Source organism: Mustela putorius, unplaced genomic scaffold, assembly GCF_011764305.1.
Source record: "Mustela putorius furo isolate JIRA1106 unplaced genomic scaffold, ASM1176430v1.1 tig00000487_pilon_pilon_pilon, whole genome shotgun sequence".
Lineage (NCBI taxonomy): Eukaryota > Metazoa > Chordata > Mammalia > Carnivora > Mustelidae > Mustela > Mustela putorius.
In genome coordinates this window covers 3,556,905-3,573,425 of record NW_025421399.1, presented here as the reverse complement: position 1 = coordinate 3,573,425, position 16,521 = coordinate 3,556,905, and the positions used below count along the sequence as shown (strand labels likewise).

The 16,521-nt window shown below is 56.6% G+C and overlaps 1 protein-coding gene across 5 annotated transcripts in view; it reads left to right on the top strand.

Annotated features, from left to right (window-relative positions):
• ARHGAP27 (Rho GTPase activating protein 27) overlaps positions 1-16,521 on the top strand; it is a 31,213-nt gene that overhangs the window by 2,372 nt on the left and 12,320 nt on the right. For 2 of the 5 annotated variants that reach the window (XM_045080818.1, XM_045080819.1), the window contains one exon: positions 495-1,172. In XM_045080818.1, the coding sequence (XP_044936753.1) occupies positions 513-1,172 (660 nt within the window). In that variant the 5' untranslated portion in view covers positions 495-512. The other 3 variants (XM_004772464.3, XM_004772467.3, XM_004772466.3) reach the window with 3 other exon arrangements.

Below are 16,521 nucleotides of genomic sequence, written 5' to 3'. Positions count from 1 at the left end.
TTCCATCCGCGTGTGTAAGAATGGGAACGTTTTAACGTGTTTGGGGTTTGTTTTTTGTTTTTGTTTTTGTTTTGAGATTTTTTCCCAAAGATTTTATTTATTTATTAAAGAGATGGAGAAAGAACACACGTAGGGAGAGCAGCAGGCAGAGAGAGAGGGAGAAGCAGGCTCTCTGTGGAGCAGGGAGACACAGGCAGGTTTACAGGACCGATGCGGGGCTCGGTCCCAGGACCCTGGGATCGTGACCTGAGCCATAGGCAGCCGCTTAACCAACTGAGCCACCCAGGCGCCCTTTGGAGATTATTTTACCCAAGTCCCCCGCTTTTGAGATAGGAATACTGAGACCCTAACGCACACAAGGAAGGCAGCCTAGGGACTCGAACCCAAGCCTTTGTCCCCGCCCCCGCCTCCCCCCCCCCCCCCCCAACCTAGAGCGGCGCTCCTCCCGGCTCGGTGGCCCTGACTTCCAAGCCCTTCTTCCTTGTCGCCCACAGGGAAACGGCACAGCCGCGATGGCGGCGGACGTCGAGGGAGACGTGTACGTGCTGGTGGAGCATCCCTTCGAGTACACGGGCAAGGATGGGCGCCGCGTGGCCATCCAGCCCAATGAGCGCTACCGGCTGCTGCGCCGCAGCACGGAGCACTGGTGGCACGTCCGGCGCGAGCCCGGCGGCCGCCCCTTCTACCTGCCCGCACAGTATGTGCGCGAGCTGCCGGCGCTCGGGGATCCCGCCACCGCCTCGCCTCCGCCCGTGCTCTGCCCGGGCCCCGCAGCCCCCGAACCGCTGGCCTACGACTACCGCTTCGTGAGCGCGCCGGCGCCCGCGGGCCCCGACGGCACGACCACCAAGCCCCGGGGCCGCGTGAGCTCCCTGTGCGGCCCCGCGCGGCGCGGCGCAGCGACCCCCCGCAGCAGCCCGGCGCCGGGCCTGCCCACCTGCCTGTACACGCGGCCCGCGGCCCCCGTGCGGCCCGCGCAGTCCCTGGACGACCTGGCGCGCGCCGCCGTCGCGCCCCCTGCCGGTCTCCTCGGGAGCGCGGGCAGCTTCAAGGCCTGTAGCGTGGCGGGCTCCTGGGTGTGCCCGCGGCCCCTGGCGCGCAGCGACTCGGAGAATGTCTACGAGGCCATCCAGGACATGCGCGGCCCGCCGCGGGAGGAGCGCCCGCCGCAGGTACGCGGAGCCGGGGAGCGGGGAGGCGGGCGGAGGGCTGAAGACCCTCTCGGCTTAGCGTCCGGCTCAACGCTGAGCAGCAGTGTCCGCTGGCCCTGGACGTGCTCCTTCACCCCGAGCCTCACTTTGCTCAACCGACAGGGGTGCATGCTCCCCATCACTTATCTGCAATTCCAGAATGGCAAAGCCCCCCAGAGCCCAGATGTTTTCCCTAACTCGGTGGCAGAATTTGACTTGAGCCATGTGAAGCCACCCATGGCACTTATTGATTACCGGTGGTTTTCCTGCAGAAATGCAGATGAAATTGATTACGGTGTGCTGGCCCAAGCTTCCTGGCAGGTGCGTGCGCCACATGACCTAACGGCAGCACCATTCCGAAACTCTTCCGGGGTGTGGAGCGGTGGACCTGCAGGCAGCCCTAGGAGCCTTTCTCATAGAAGCTCGGGGGTCACATGAGATAATGGATGTGAAAATCAGGGGTCTGCTTCCCTTTTTGGCTTCTCCCAACATTTCAGTTCCCCTTAAAAAAAAAAAAAAAAAAAAAAACATTTTGATTTGTTTGTTTCCGGAAGAGGTTCAGTTATACTGAGGATTTTATTGTTGTGTCAGAATCCAGTTGTGTTAATTTGGGAAATTGAAAATAGCACACTTTTTTAAAAAAAGATTTTGTTTATTTATTTGACAGACAGAGATCACAAGTAGACAGAGAGGCTGGCTGAGGGGGGCGGGGACGCAGGCTCCCCATTGAGCAGAGAGCCTGATGTGGTGCTCAATGTGGGGCTCCATCCCAGGACCCTGAGATCATGACCTGAGTCGAAGGCAGAGGCTTAACCCACTGAGCCACCCAGGCACCCCAGTAGAGCACATTTTAAAAAACACTTGTACATCCTCAGGATCCTTCTCGTGGCCCTGACACCTGACATCTTGAACTTTAGGAACATGGTGCAGGGCAGGGGGTGAGGGGGAGCGGTGGAGGGAGGATATACAGACTCCCTTATGACAACTGCCACCAGCTGGGTGATTATGGGCAATTCACTTCCTCTCTCAGGGTCCCAATTTGTCCTTTGGCCCAAAGAGGGGTGGAAAGGTGGATGGATGACCCCTAAACCTTGAGAGTCTCTGATTTCTTTCTTTGTACTTGATGTAATGTACTTGATGTAAACATTGATGCCTGGCACATGCCAGGACTGAGTCTGGGAAGCCCAGCGGAAGGAGGCACCGTCCCACTGTGTGACCTCCTGGGTCTTCCCACCGCGTGTACTGGTTGCAGTGCAAAGAGCTCAGGATTCGAAGCTAGAGAGACTCGAATTTGACGCTGCTGGGTCACCTGCCAGCTGCTGAGTGGTCACTTAATTCCCCCAGCCAGGTGTCCGCCTGTGTAAAGGGTTAGTGTTCTGAGCCTTCAACGAGGTGAGGCATGGAAGTACTTGGCACGCAGTAGGCGCTCTACCAAGGCTGGCTGGGTCCCATTGGGTACCCCTGTCTGCGCCACCTTCGCTCTGGTTTCTGTAAGGAGGAGCCCGCCCTCTTGTGGCTATGACGGGGAACAGCACTCGGCCGGTGAGGACCGCGACCCGGACTCCGCCCAGAGGGAACTCGGGCGGGGCAGTGGGGGCTCTTGTGCCCGGCGTCCCGGCAGGCCAGTTGGCCGGCTTCTCTGGGACAAATGGCTGGATGCCAGCGCTCCTCACCCCGGCGTCCCTCCGTTTCCTGGGCAGGCTCTCGGGCCGCATTCCGGGGCCTCCCCACATTCTCCGTCCTGCTTGCCCCTCCGTCTTTCGGAGCAGTTACAGCGGTGTGATGGGGGTGGGGGACACAAGTGCTGGCGGGGGTAGTACTCGCGCGGGGAGGAACTGGGGTGTCTGAAGGAGACCTGGGTATCGTTAGAGACGCTCAGCCTGGTCCGGCTTCTGGCCCTAATTCACTGTGGGACGCTAATGAAAGGCTTAAGAAAACTTAATGTTTCCTCCCTGTGTGATGGGTATAATCTCATACTCCCCGTGATCCCGCCTTATTCCAGTGTCAGCTGTGGGTCTCCCTGACACCCCTTCCCCTACACACGCCAGGGGTGGGAAGTCGGTTCTCTCCTGGGAAGGAAACCTTGTTCTGCTCTTAGTTGTTCAAGGCAGCATTTAGAGAAAGAATTTCCTGAAAGGTGAGCCTTCCTGGTTTCTTCTTGGAGGAGGCAGGAGAGGCCGCTCCCTCCCCTTCATTCACTCATTAACTAAGCAGGAACTGGCCTCCCACCCGCCAAGCTCCTGGTGAGGCACAGCCCCCCAGGCCCAGAGAGCTACCATCTGGGTGAGGGGCCTGGCAAGAGAGGACAGATGCCTCAGGCCGGCCTGGCACATGCCATCTGGGGCAGAACGACACACACAGTGTCATCATAGGTGTGGGTGTGGGACATGCACCCCTGGAGCCCTGCAGTCCCGCCCCTGCCCTACCCTGCTGGGGGGGGGGTTGGGGGGGGGGGGGGGGGGGGGGAGTGGGTGGTGCCTGACCCAGCAGAGCCTCATGGGCTCTCACCAGGGATGTAGATTTCATTCTGCAGCTGCTGGAAGATTCCTAGCACAGAAGGGAATGGGGCACAGAAAAGACTCCCGGGGCTGGGACTTTGAGAAGAACAGAGGACCTTCATGGTGACCCGGGCACTCAGGGATGACGGGACATTTGGGAAGCCCATGCCAAGGGATCTGGAGGCCAATGGGCTGAGGAAGGAGGGAGAGACGGCGGGGTGTGTCCCTGTCTCCCGTTGCATGCCTCGCAGACAGTGGTCTGTTTATCCGGTGGTGACACGGCCATGGAGCAGCCAGATAGCTAGGCCTGCTGCCCAGGAGACGGCCCTCAGCCTGTGGTGCTGGAGATGGGGCTTCGGAGGGCCTGTGGAGAGGAAGAAATAGGGAGCAAGGCAGAAAGCAGGAGAGTGCTGGCCCAGACACCGAGAAGTGTCCAGAAGGAAGGAGAAGTCAGATAAAGGCCATTAAACATTTATCAGAAATGGTGACCGCAAGGTCAACCAGCCACCTTATCAGGAGCAGGTCAAGGGGTTACTGAAGGCAGAAGGCAGACATCAGAGGGATGAAGGTGAGGACACAGGCCACGTGTAGACAGTTCGAAAGCTTGGCAGGGAAGGGAGAGTCGCTGTGTGGCCAGAGGCAGGTGAGGCCAGAGGCAAGGCTCCCCAAATCGAAGTGGGTGATCAGGGCCCAGAAGAGCGGGAGGCTGAGGATGGTGAGGAGGGGGTTAGTGAGACAGAATTGGGGGAGAGAGGCCAAGGGGGTGCCCGGGGCAGAGGGGGAACGACCCGCTGACTCTGAGGCAAGGGGCAAGGATGTGAAGATGGAGCATCAGGGTCGTCTGGAGGAGGGTACACCAATGGCCAAGGGGAGAGGGTGGCATGGGGGTGGGGCCGTCGGCAGAGGAGAGAAGAGAGAAGCCTCCACATTGGGTGGCATTTTCCGGTCTTGTTATTCACCCTCCAATCAACTAGCCCGTAATGAACACCTGGTGTATCCTGGTCAGAGGGCTGGACCCTGTGGACACAAAGTGTGTCACACATGACAAGACATGACCCTGTCCCAAAGGGGCTAATGGTCCCGTGGGCTCTCACCCAAAGGCTCATCCCCCCAACAGCTCAGAAGGCAGGCATGGGTGCCCCCCTTTGCCAGAATGCAGAGTTCAGAGAGGGGTTAGTGGCTGGCTGAAGGTCCCCCAAGCAGGAGGTGGCCGAGAGCAAGTCACTTCCATTCTTCCTGACCCCTGCCCGGTGCGGGCCGCCAGGTTCAGTCTCAGCCCGGTGGCCTGTGGACTTGGCCATTCTCCTCCCCGCGGTGGGGACAATAAAGCCAGAGGCAAACACAGGTTCCCTAAGAGGCCTGTATGTGCCCAGTCCTGGGCACGCGCTACAGGGAGGGACGCAGGAATTCCAACCCTTCATCTCCCACGCGGGGCCCCCAGGAGGAGACCCAGCTGTCCCGGGAGAGGGCAGAGGCGCACCTCCGGAGGAGGGAGAGAAGGAAGAGGGCTTCACCAGCGGGAGCTCTCTGCCCCCACCCCCTCAAAGGAGGGGCTTTGGGAGCCTGAAGCCTGGGGGGAGGGGCCCCTGAGACTCCTCCCCTGGGGCCGCGGGCGGGGTGGGGAGGAGTGGGGACCTGCTGACTCCGGGATTTCAGGGTGTGGTCACCATGACCGCCCCAGAGCCTCGGAGGTGGAGAGGCCCAGGCCGGCAGTGGGGCCTGGAGCCCACCCGTGCTGCCCAGGCACTGGCCACAAGCAGGAGAGCCCCGGGCCTCCGCAGCTTCCCGGGCAGCCGGCCCAGGAGGCGCCTCACCTGAGTAGGCGGCCGGAACTGGAAGGAGCCCCCAGGGCGGCCCTGGTTCCCAGTCCTCTGCTGAGAACTGTGAGTGACCCCTCAACTCCGAATGGGGCACGGGGCGTGGCGTGGCAGACTGCCCACTCTCTCCCCTCCTTCCCTCACCTCCGCCTGCTCTTTTCCCGGACCGGGCTGAAACCCACCTGCCCGGTGCCTCACCCTCCTCTCAGGATCGCCGGCCTGGCACCCACTCCTTGGGACGCACTCCAAGAGCCGCCCCAGGCAGCTCTGATTGGGACAAAGGAAATGGACTTGGACAGACCCACTTAGATCTCCCTTTGGGACAAGTCGGGGGCCCTCTGGAAAGGGAGTCTAGTAAGAGCCTGTGAGCTGAGGCCGGAGGGAGGGTCCAGTGAGTCCCCCTCATCTGGTCTTTCTCCTCAGCCCCTCCCCCACCCAGGGAAGTCAGCTACCCTGGGGTGGCCCAGCCGGTTTCTTCACCCCTGGCCTGACTCACCTGCAGCCCCAGGCTGACCCTGGAGCCCTGCTGCCCAGCCCATGGCCTGACCCATGAAGGATCAGGCTCTTGGGTGGCCCCCCCATCCTCAGCCCACATTCGGGGCCACCAGTGGTTCTCCCCACTGCTCCCTGGGAAGAATGGAGCAAACCCCAGGGGCTTATCAGCCCCCATGGCTCGATGGGGTCCCCTGGGTGATCTCCCCTGAGCCTGGGCCTTATTATTCACCTCTCAGTCTCTGGTTCCCCTAAACGCCCCCCACCCTGGGCCTCCTGAGACAGGTCCACCTGCCTCCCCACTTCCTTCCTGAGCCCCAGCAGCCGGCTTCTCTCTCCATCTAATTTCTCTGCCTTTCCTGGGGCTGTCTGTGTCCAGCAGTGGGAAGGGCCAGGCATGCGACACTGAAAGGCAACCCCGATGACCCGTCAGTGTCCGGCCCTCAGCATGGGAAAGCCCATCAGTAGGACTGCGGTCAGCTGATCAGAAAGGGGTCAGGGTTCCAGACCCTGTCAGGGGACAGTTCATGTTGGTTGGCATTGAGGGAAAGGGGGCTGCCGGGGCCTGGGTCCGAGGGACACAGGGGTTCTTGCTAAAGTTCAGGAGGATTTCTTGCCAAACTGAGGAAGGACTGTGGTATTGAGGGGACTTCCAGAGCAGCTGCGAAAGCGTAGTGAGGCCTGCAGGACCCAGGCTCTGGGCTCCTACAGGTGCTGCCCCAAGGCCTCTCCTTCCCCTGGGTGGAGGTCCATCCTGAGGCATCAGGGGAACAGAGCAGGCGTCCCTGTCAAAGCTTCCATGTCTGTCGCAGGGCCTGGGTCAGCTTGGCCAGAGAGAGGAAGCCAGAGGAACCAAGAAAGGTGCCAGAAGGGCCCCGCCCCCAGCTCCCCCGAGCCATCTCCCCCACCCCCCCCGCCCCCCCCGCCCCGTCTATGCAACTGGAGAGTTCCTGGCATCATCTGAATTTGCCAGTTACTCTTCCCCCCTTAAAAATAGTTTCATGCCACTGCAAATATTTGGCTAATGGGGGGACATCTCCATCTAATGACTACTAGCATTTTGATTTCTCTCCATCCATCCTGCTTGACTCTCGGTGGGAGAGCTTTGCAGACCTCGGGCATCCCGGAGCACTGACAAAGGCACTGTGATTTTTCACTTACTGTGTCATTGATTCAGGACGGAGCAGGGGTGGACTGGGCACTGGGAGGCAGTGAGACACAAGGCGTGGTCCCTGCCCTCAGGCAGCTGACTGGGGTAGAGAGCTGGTCAGGCAAACCCAGGGTTCCCATCTGCTGTGGTGGGAGAACCTGCAGGTGCCGTGGCCAGAGAGAAACCTAGGGTCTCTTCTGGCCAAGGGAGGGGGACAGCAGGTGCATCCCAAAGGTTTCTACCATTCAGCCTCCTCCGTGAACCCCTCTGGGCCTGGTGCTTTGTCAGGGGCAGACTTTCTCTTCAATCGTAATTGGATCTTTCCAAGTTTTCCATTCATTCTTGTTTATTTTGGCCATTTTGGTTTTTGACTAGGAAAGCATTCATTTTTTCCTCGATTGACAAAGTCTTCTAAATTTACATATGGATTCCTTTGTGACCGAGGAAAGGATTTTTTTTCTAAGTTTTTCATAGCCATGGAAAAATTGTATATTTTCCATTTAAAGGACATCAGGTCCCCCCTAGAGATCAAGCCAAGCTGATGGACGCTATTATTTTTTTTTAAAGATTTTATTATTTATTTGACAGACAGAGATTACAAGTAGGCAGAGAGGCAGGCAGAGAGAGACAGGAGGAAGAAGGCTCCCCGCCAAGCAGAGAGCATGACCCAAGCCGAAGGCAGAGGCTTCAACCCACTGAGCCACCCAGGCGCCCCATGATGGACGCCATTATTGAAATGTGGGTTTCCTTTGTAGATCTCTTTTTGGTTTTGTCTTTTACTCCAGGTCTGATAGAGGTTTATTACATCTCCCACTCAGATTTCCTCAAGCAAGTTCTTCTTGTACTTTTAGTAGGTTTCACTCTTGACGTTGAGCTAGAGCGCTGCTGGGAACGCCCCGATCTGGACTGCCCTGTCTTCACAGAGCTTGAATTTGTATCACAACTTGGTGTCCCTCTTTATCCCGTGGGGTCCTTGCGACCCTAAACTCCACCTTTCCTCTCAAGAACCTGGCCACTCTTTGTATTTTGTTCGATTTTATTTTTTGCACTCGCCAGTACCTCTCCGTATCCTTTAAGTTTCAACGTTATCACGTTAAGTGTCTTTCTTAAGAGTGTGTGTGTGTGTGTTGTCATACCACTGAATTTTGAAATCCAAGCTGACTGTCTTCTGATGGGATAATGCACTCTTTTGAGATTTTGTTTAATAACGGACCCAGCCTACTGGATTTTGTTCCTAATGGATTAATTACATGTATTGGTTTTCCTGTGGTTTGCTTTCCCCCTTCTATCGGGCTGCTACTGATTCTTTTCTTCTCAGCCTGTCACTCCCGGTGTCCTATGACACTTGGCATTTCATTCATGGCTTCTGTTTGTCCCTGGGGTTCCTAGTCAAACATGCCCTTGGATGTGCAGAGATGGGGATTCTTTTTCTCAGTACTCCCCCCTCCCCCGAAACTCACAGAACCTCATCAGTGTCTATACACAGCCTTGGGTCTTTTTTTTTTTTTTCAGCTTAGAGAAATCTGTTTGTTGCATGATTGTTGTGTCTTTGACTTTTTCTTTCATTTCATGTGCACGTTGGCCCTCTTGACGGGCTTCTCCAGTTTTGTAGTTTTGCCCCCTTTCTTTCTTATCTCTGTGTGTGTTTGTTCTGAGAGATTCCTCCTGCTTTATCTTCCAGGCTACAGATTGGAGTCTGGAGTATGGCTCTCTATCCTCACCTTCAATGAGTAGCGCAATGATATATTCTAGGTTCTAAAACAGTCTTTTTTTTCTCTCTCTCGTTTGTGCTTTACTTGAATCTCCTTAAGAATTCTTTTTTGGTGTTGTTTGGGTTGTCTCTGTGTTTTCTAGCTCCTCTATCTTGCTAATAGCAAGATTTTCTTAATTAGATAAGGTGGGACACCTGGGTGGCTCAGTGGGTTAAGCCTCTGCCTTTGGCTCGGGTCATGATCTCAGGGTCCTGGGGGCGAGCCCTGCATCAGGCTCCCTTCACGACGGAAGCCTGCTTCTCCCTTTCCCACTCCCCCTGCTTGTGTTCCCTCTCTCGTTCTCTCTATCAAATAAATAAAGTCTTTTTTTTTTTTTTAATATATAGTAAAAACTCCCACACGTACCCCTGCTTCTGTACCTGTTCTCCATCAGCTCTAAGTTGTCACTTTCATTAATACTTTCCCTACTCTTCCGGAGTTTCTTTATACAGATATGAACTTCTATGAAACCACATTTGATTCCCTGATTTTTCTGTCTCCCTTACATACAGGTAGCAAGCAGTACACACAACCCTATATCTTGCTTGTTTTTTGCCTATTTGATTCAGCAACGTACCTTGGAGATCGTGCACAGAGAGTATCAGTCCCCTTCCTAGTAGCTATGTGGGTTTTCCTTGTAGGAATGTATCATAAATCCTTCAGCCACTCCATGGTTGATGGGCCCTTGGACTGTCTCCCAGCTTTTGCCATTATGCACAAAGCTATAGTAAAGAATCTTTCGTGGATGTGCAGGTGGTAAATCAAGGATGAATCCCAGAAGTAGGATCGCTGGGCAGAAAGGTAACAATAGATATTTGTTCAGTTTTGCCAAATTGCTCTCCCTGTCTGTGGGGCTTATACCAGGTTACATTCCCACCAGCACAGATGTGAGCGTCTGACTCCCCACAGCCTTGCTAACCACGTGCCGACAAGATGTTGGTTTCTGCCGATGCAGTAGTAAAATATATGCTCCAAAGGCAGCTGGGATTTGCATTTCTCTTTTCAGCGAGAGTGAGCATCTTTTCATAGATGTCCGGTCTGTTTGTTTTCCTTTTTCCGTGGCCGGTCTATTCATAGCCTGTGTTCCCTTTTCTGTCGAGTTATTGGTTTTACTTATCAGTTATTAGGAGGCTTTGCCGTTCGAGGGAGACCAGCCTTGGATCTCCAGCATGAGTTGGAGTCTCCCCACATTTGTCTTCTGACTTTGCTCATGTCATGTTTTGGCCACATAAATCACTTAATGTAGAAATCACTAATCTTACGGCTTTTTGATTTTGAGTCTCTGTCACCAAGATCTTTTTTTTTTTTTAAGATTTTATTTATTTATTTGAGAGAGAGAGAATGAGAGAGACAGAGAGCATGAGGGGTGGAGGGTCAGAGGGAGCAGCAGACTCCCTGCCAAGCAGGGAGCCTGATGTGGGACTCCATCCTGGGACTCCAGGTTCATAACCTGAGCCAAAGGCAGACACCCAACCAACTGAGCCACCCAGGCGCCCCAAGGTCTTTTTTTTTTTTTTTTAATAGAATTTTGCTCATGTTTTCCTCTTTGAGTCTTTTTTTTGGGTTTCACATTTTATGTCAGACTCTTTGATGCTTTGGGGGATGTATCTGAGCGGACAGAGTGAGATGTAGACCCAGTGTTAATGATTTTTTTTTTCCTGGTTGGCTGTCCAGCTGTCCCGTCACCTTTACTGACCAGCTCCTCTTCTCAGCGGGGTTTGTGAGTGGTACGCAGCAGGTCCAGACCTTGCTGAATTAAGGTCTGCCAACTCCGGCCAGTTTGGGGGGGGGTCTTTCTGCTCCAACTCTTTCCAGCTACAGGCTTGCCAGAGGAGTGAGATGGATGTGTCTTTGCTCACTGGGGCTGGGATTGAGCTGTTGGAGTACCCCCACTTGACGGGGCCCTAGAGCAGAGGAATGGTGGTCTCTGCTAGGGGGCCCGTGGGGCTAGCTGGCCAGGTCCCCTGCAAAGACACCATCAGAAATTCTCCCTGCTCCCTGCCCCTCGGCATTCCCAGCTTTCCAGCAGAGAGCGCTGAGCCCGCCTGTTTGGCTCCCCGTGGGCTCCTCAGGTCACCCTGCCTTGCCCCTGGGGTCTTATGGTGGGCCAGGTCTGCCCCGGGGCCCCCTGAGTTCCAGCTTCTTTCTCGGGCACTCGGCCTATGCCAGCCAGCCCTGCCCACCGGCTGGCACAGCCCCTTCATAGAGGGTTGCAGCAGGGGGAGGAGAGAAGCAGGACATGTTGAAGCTGCCATATTTCCAAAGTTCCTAGCACCAGTGCCACATCATAAAGGGAGAGAAATTACTACTGGGGGGAGTGCAGGGGAGAGAGCTGGAAAGGCCAGTCTTTCTGGATAAGAAACAATGAACACTTCACAGAGTTGTAACATGGAGATTGCAGAAGAATAAGAAAGTCTAAGGGAGGGCTTTTCCCCTTTCTGTTAGGAAGATTGTCAAACATACAAAGAAACCAGAAGAATAGTAAAAGGCATATAATTTATACCTATTACTTAGATTTAACAATTACTGCTTGCCAAGTTTGTTCTTTTTTTTTTTTTGCCAAGAAACAATAAATTCCAGACTTTATCATATCTTATCCCGCCAAAATTCAACATCTATGTCTTAAAAGTGTTTTTCTCCATAATCACAATACTATAACCATTATTATATCTTTTAAAAATTCACATTAGTTCCTTAATAGCATCTCAGACCCAGGGCATAGTCGAAAGTCCCTCATTGTCCCAAAACAGATCTCTCCCAGCAAGTTTGTTTGAACCAAGGTCAACTCGAGAACCATGCATTCCACTGGACTGTCCCTTCAGTCTCTCTTGATGGTTCCCTCCTTCTCCTCCTGCCCTGACAGAGGCCAGACCCATTGCTCCAGAGAATATCTATTCTGGATTTGACTGTCTGCTTCCTTGTGGTGGTGTTGCCGAGTTCCCCCGATGCTGGTGATACGTGCGGACTGACAGGTCTGAAAGGCTTAGGCAGCTCTGGCCACCGGGCTCGGTGACCCTAGGTCTCAGCTTGAACAACCGAGATGATGCCCAGATGGGAAACAGGAGAAGGAAGGTGACTGCGGTTTGGGACGTGCAGCTCTGGAGGTGTATCAGGGACACCCAGGGCAGCAGTCGAGGCCCGCTCCTGGAGCTGCGCTGACAGGTCATTACCTGAACAGAGCTGGCTGGGCTTCCCCAGGACAGCAGAGAAGCAAAGGTGGGACCAAGCATCAAGGATGTAGACAGAGGAAGAGGCGCACGGGCCCAGAGCCCAGAGCCCAGCAGGCACCAGAGGAGGAGGGAGAAGGCTGTAAGAACTAAGTGCTGGAGGGGGTCACACCCGACAAGGACCACATTTGTCACGAAGGAAGTCACAGGATACTCTAGCTGTGGGCTGGACATCAGGGTGACGGGCCAGCAGAATGGTGGGGATGCGCCCACCTTCAAGAAGTGGGCTCTGAAAAGGAAGCAGGCGGAGCTGGGTCCAGGGGCCTCCTTTTGCTTTTTGATGGAGAGACCTCAGGGCGCCTGCGTGACTCTGTTGGCTAAACGTCTGCCTTCAGCTCAAGTCATGGTCCCAGGCTCCTGGGTTCAAGCCCCCCTTCCCCAGTCGGGCTCCCTGCTCAGCGGGGAGTCTGCATCTCTTTCTTCCTCCCCACCCCCCACTGGTGCCCGCGCTCGAGCTCGTGTTCTCTTTCTCTCTCTCTCTCTCTATCTATCTCTTTCTCTCTCTGTTGAAGAAATAAATAAAATCTTAAGAAAGAAATTAAAATAAGGTGGAGAGACCTCAAGTTTGTTGAAATGCCAAAGGGTCAAAGGCAGTCAAATGGGAGGGGTTAGAGATTTGAGGAACAGCTGCTTCTGGGCAAGCAAGAGAGGCAGTGGGATCCTGGGATCCCCCTGGGCCTGCTCGGGGAGGTCACTTCGGACAGGGGCACCTGGTCCCTCCACTGGGGAAGTGAGAAGGAAGGGTGAGTGCATGTGCCGCTACATTTGAAGCCCTGGCCACATTCTCCTCCCTAGGCTGGCTCCCGAGTACAGCCTCCTCAGGCCCGCAGTTCCCTTGACAGACGGTTTCTCATTCCTCCTGACCCAACCTTGGGAGACATCCTGGGTGTCTGCCAGCCTAATCCAGAGCACAGGGCGTGGGAGTGGTGAAGGGGCTCCGCCCCAGGCCCCACCTGCCCTGGAGGAGCAAGCCAAGCACACAGTCCCATGAGGCCACTGAAAGGCTGGGGGCAGAGTCCAGAGCCAAGGGCATTCCATCGAAACCGAGAAGCAGAAAAGCAGAAGCACAACCCTGCCTTCTTCCCCACGGTCCCCGGTGCAGGGGGGAGAACTCGGGGGCCTGCTTGACGCTTTCATGGAAGCCAGTCTTGCGAGCAGGGAGAGAATGACAGACAGCCCATTCTATGGATAAAGAAACAGAGGCCCAGAGATTCAAGGGACTTCCCAGAGAGAAGCTAGGGCACAATCCACGTGAGAAGCCATGTCCCTGAATCCTGCTTCATTCTTTTTTTCCTTTTAACCCAATGACGATGCTTCTGCTCCAAATCCCAGGGAAGAATCTCACCTTGGGCTACTGTGTTGGGACCCGCAAGCCGCAGGGCAAAGCAGTAAGATTATACCGAGCCTCATCTTAACACAACATGTCTGAGCCGCAGCCCAAATCACTTATACCAGACTCTCCAGGTTCAGGGTTGGGTGGGTGGTGCTTGGCAGCTCCAGGCATGGTTCCCCACCATTCTGAGGCTTGAAGACCCTGGAGGGTGACCCACTGCACACTGGTGGACTTGTCTGTCAGGGCTAGGGGCGGATCCGCTGAGGCCTGGACTCTGTCCTGGAGAGGGCGTGCTCAGGAGTGGGAAGGATGCCAGTTCTGGGCACTGCGCTAAGCTCCCTGAGGCAAAGATCACCGTTTATTCTCCACTTTTCCTCCACCCAGCCTGGCTAGCCTGGAGTCAGCAAGAGAGGTCCCGTCCCCTCCGTGACCCCCTGAGCCTGTCTCTGGGCTCTAGTCACTGATTTGCAGGCATTTCTTTTGCCTCTGGCCACAGAGAGCTGATAGGATTTTCTGGTTGCACCTGCTTGTGAGGTTTTTGGGGAGAAAGGGTGAGGACAGAGGGCTGGAGAGGTGGTCAGTGTGCAGCAGGCTTGTTCTGTCCCCTCCGCCACCGTGTGCCTAGAGGCAAGGAGAGGTGTGAGGGTGTGGTTAGCGGGGGAAGGACCCCGGGATGGGTGGGGGGGGGAGCTGCTGTGGTCACACCTCCTCTCCCCGGGGAGGGGAGGCCTGGACTGGAGGCCGGAGGAGCCAGCCTCCAAGAGCAGCCTAGAGATGTGTGGGTTTGGCTCTGTCCCCAGGGTGTGGGGTCAGAGCCCTCTGGGAGGCCCCCGAGCGTGGGGCCAGACTTATTCCTGAGAAGAAGCAGCACGTGGCCTGCATTTTCTGTGGTCCCGGTCACCTGTACGTCACTCTTGTTTCCTGCCGTGGGGAGACCCCCCCTTCCTAATTCTAGAGCAGGCCAGCGCTAAGGGCCCGGGTTCCGGCACCTGCCTCCTCTCGCTCCTTCCCCTCCCCCGCTCCTCCCTGCTGCCGGCTGCCCTGGCATTTACAGAGGCTCTGCCCGTCTCCTGGGCCTGGCTCCGTCTCCCTTGGTGACCTAGCATGTGTGTGGCCCGTGTCCCTCAGGGTGGGGGCAGCAGGATGCGTCATGTGTGTGACAAGTAGGAGGACTCCACGCCTCTCTGCCCCCCAGTGTTCCGGGCTTCCGTGCCCCACAAGGGATGGTAGTATACTAGAGCTTTGAAGGCAGAGTAGGGCTGAAGTCCCTGGCTTGCGCTGGCTGTGGTCTGCGCCAGTGTCCCACGCTCCCAATCTACACGATGCCGGGCGCTACTTGGGTGTCCCTGTCTGGAGGCCATAGTGGGTGCGGGGAAGGGGTGGCCTTCCTGGGGGGACATGGGCAAGGGGGAAAGTCGGGCCAGGGCTGGGAACAGGAGGCTTACTGAAATGGGAAAACAGCCCACAAGGGGTCTGGGATCCTGGGTGGAAGGTGGGGTTCCGAGCCCGAAGCAGGAACTGGGCAGCCTTTGTGGGAGAGCCGTGGGCAGTGGGTGGGTGGGCGGCAGGGTGCTGCCTGGCCTCTGGAGCTGGGGAGGAGGCACCTATGAGGGTGTTCGTAAGACAAGGTGGTCCCCAAGGGCTGGGGTGGAGCGCAGCGTCTCACCCAGGACACCCTGTGCCCGTTGTGCATGGCTGGGTTTTGAACACCCACTTGACGAGAGAGTGAAGAGAGGGGAGGCCAGGGGAAGCTGTTGGTTGTAGGGCTGTGGAGGAACTAGTCCTTGTCCCCTTCTCTGGGTCCTGGGAGCGTGGGGGCATGTGACTGGACACACAGGCAGGGGCATGTGCTCGCATCTTGGTGACCAAGGCCGGAGGAGGCAGGCTCAGACAGTCAGGCGAGTGGATTGTGATGCGGTCAAAATCCCTCCTGTCCTCTGTGTGCCTGGAAGACTCCAGACGCTGGCCGCCTCTGTTACGATGGCCGCCCAGGCCCCTTCCTCTTTGAGACGCTCCCCGCACTGCAGTACACACACCAGCTTCCTCTTCCCCATCACATCCTCCCCGTGCTTTGGGGGAATTGAAGGCCACTCCGTGTCTTGTCCAGGCCAGCCCAGGTGTCAGGCACCCAGCAGCCCCCTCTGCCTGCTCCCAGCCATGCAGCAGCCACCCCCTCCCCCACCCATGGTTCCAGTGGCCTCCCGCTCCACGGGGTGGTGGGGGGGGGCGGGCCCGGGATTCAGAACCCGCCGGAGATCAGAGCATTGAGTAGGAAGGCTCACCGGGACACGTAAAAATACCCCGACCTGAGACACCCCCACTCCACCCCACCCCACCCTATCTCAGGCAGCCTCTGTCTCAGGCAGCACTTCCGTAGCCCCGACAGGAAATGGGCTGGAGGCTCAGCTTCCCTCCATCTCAGAGCAACTTCTTGTTTCACCATTGCCCTGTGCCAGCCCTGGGGTTGTGCCCCCTTGGCTCCACCCCTGAAACCTTCCCAGGGCTCTGTCCCAGCAGCTGCGAGGGCACAGGATGGTGGACGTGATTGCCAAGCTGACCAAGAGGCGGAGTCGGGCCCTGCGGGTACAGGTAGAGGACCCTGGCATTTTGGGGCAAGCTCAGCCTCTGATGGGGATGGCTGAGGGCCTCTGCGTCAAGGGGCCCGGGGGCGCCTCCGTCCTCTGGCCTTCCCAGGAGGTGGGTGAGCCGGGGTGAGCTCCCCAGACTTGGGGAGCTCCTCCCTTCTTTCCTCTTTGCTTTTCTAAGGCCTTGCCTATCTGTGAGGGGCTGCAGAGGGACCCTGAGAGACGGTGGTCAGCTTGGGGGAAGAGAAGCAGGCCAGCCACCTGCTTGTGGGCCAGGGGCGGGAACTGGAGACAAAGGGAGTGCTGGGGGGGTCGGGCAGCTGGGTGTAATGAGAACCAGAGCCCCTCTTGGCTCTGTCCTCTGGCCTGAGGTGGGGGACCACTTCCCCTTTCCTACTAGAGGACCCCTTGTCGCTGTCGTGTTTGTGGGTCTGGGCCTTAGGAGCTGCCAGTGCCCTCGTCGGGGCCCTGTTGCCAG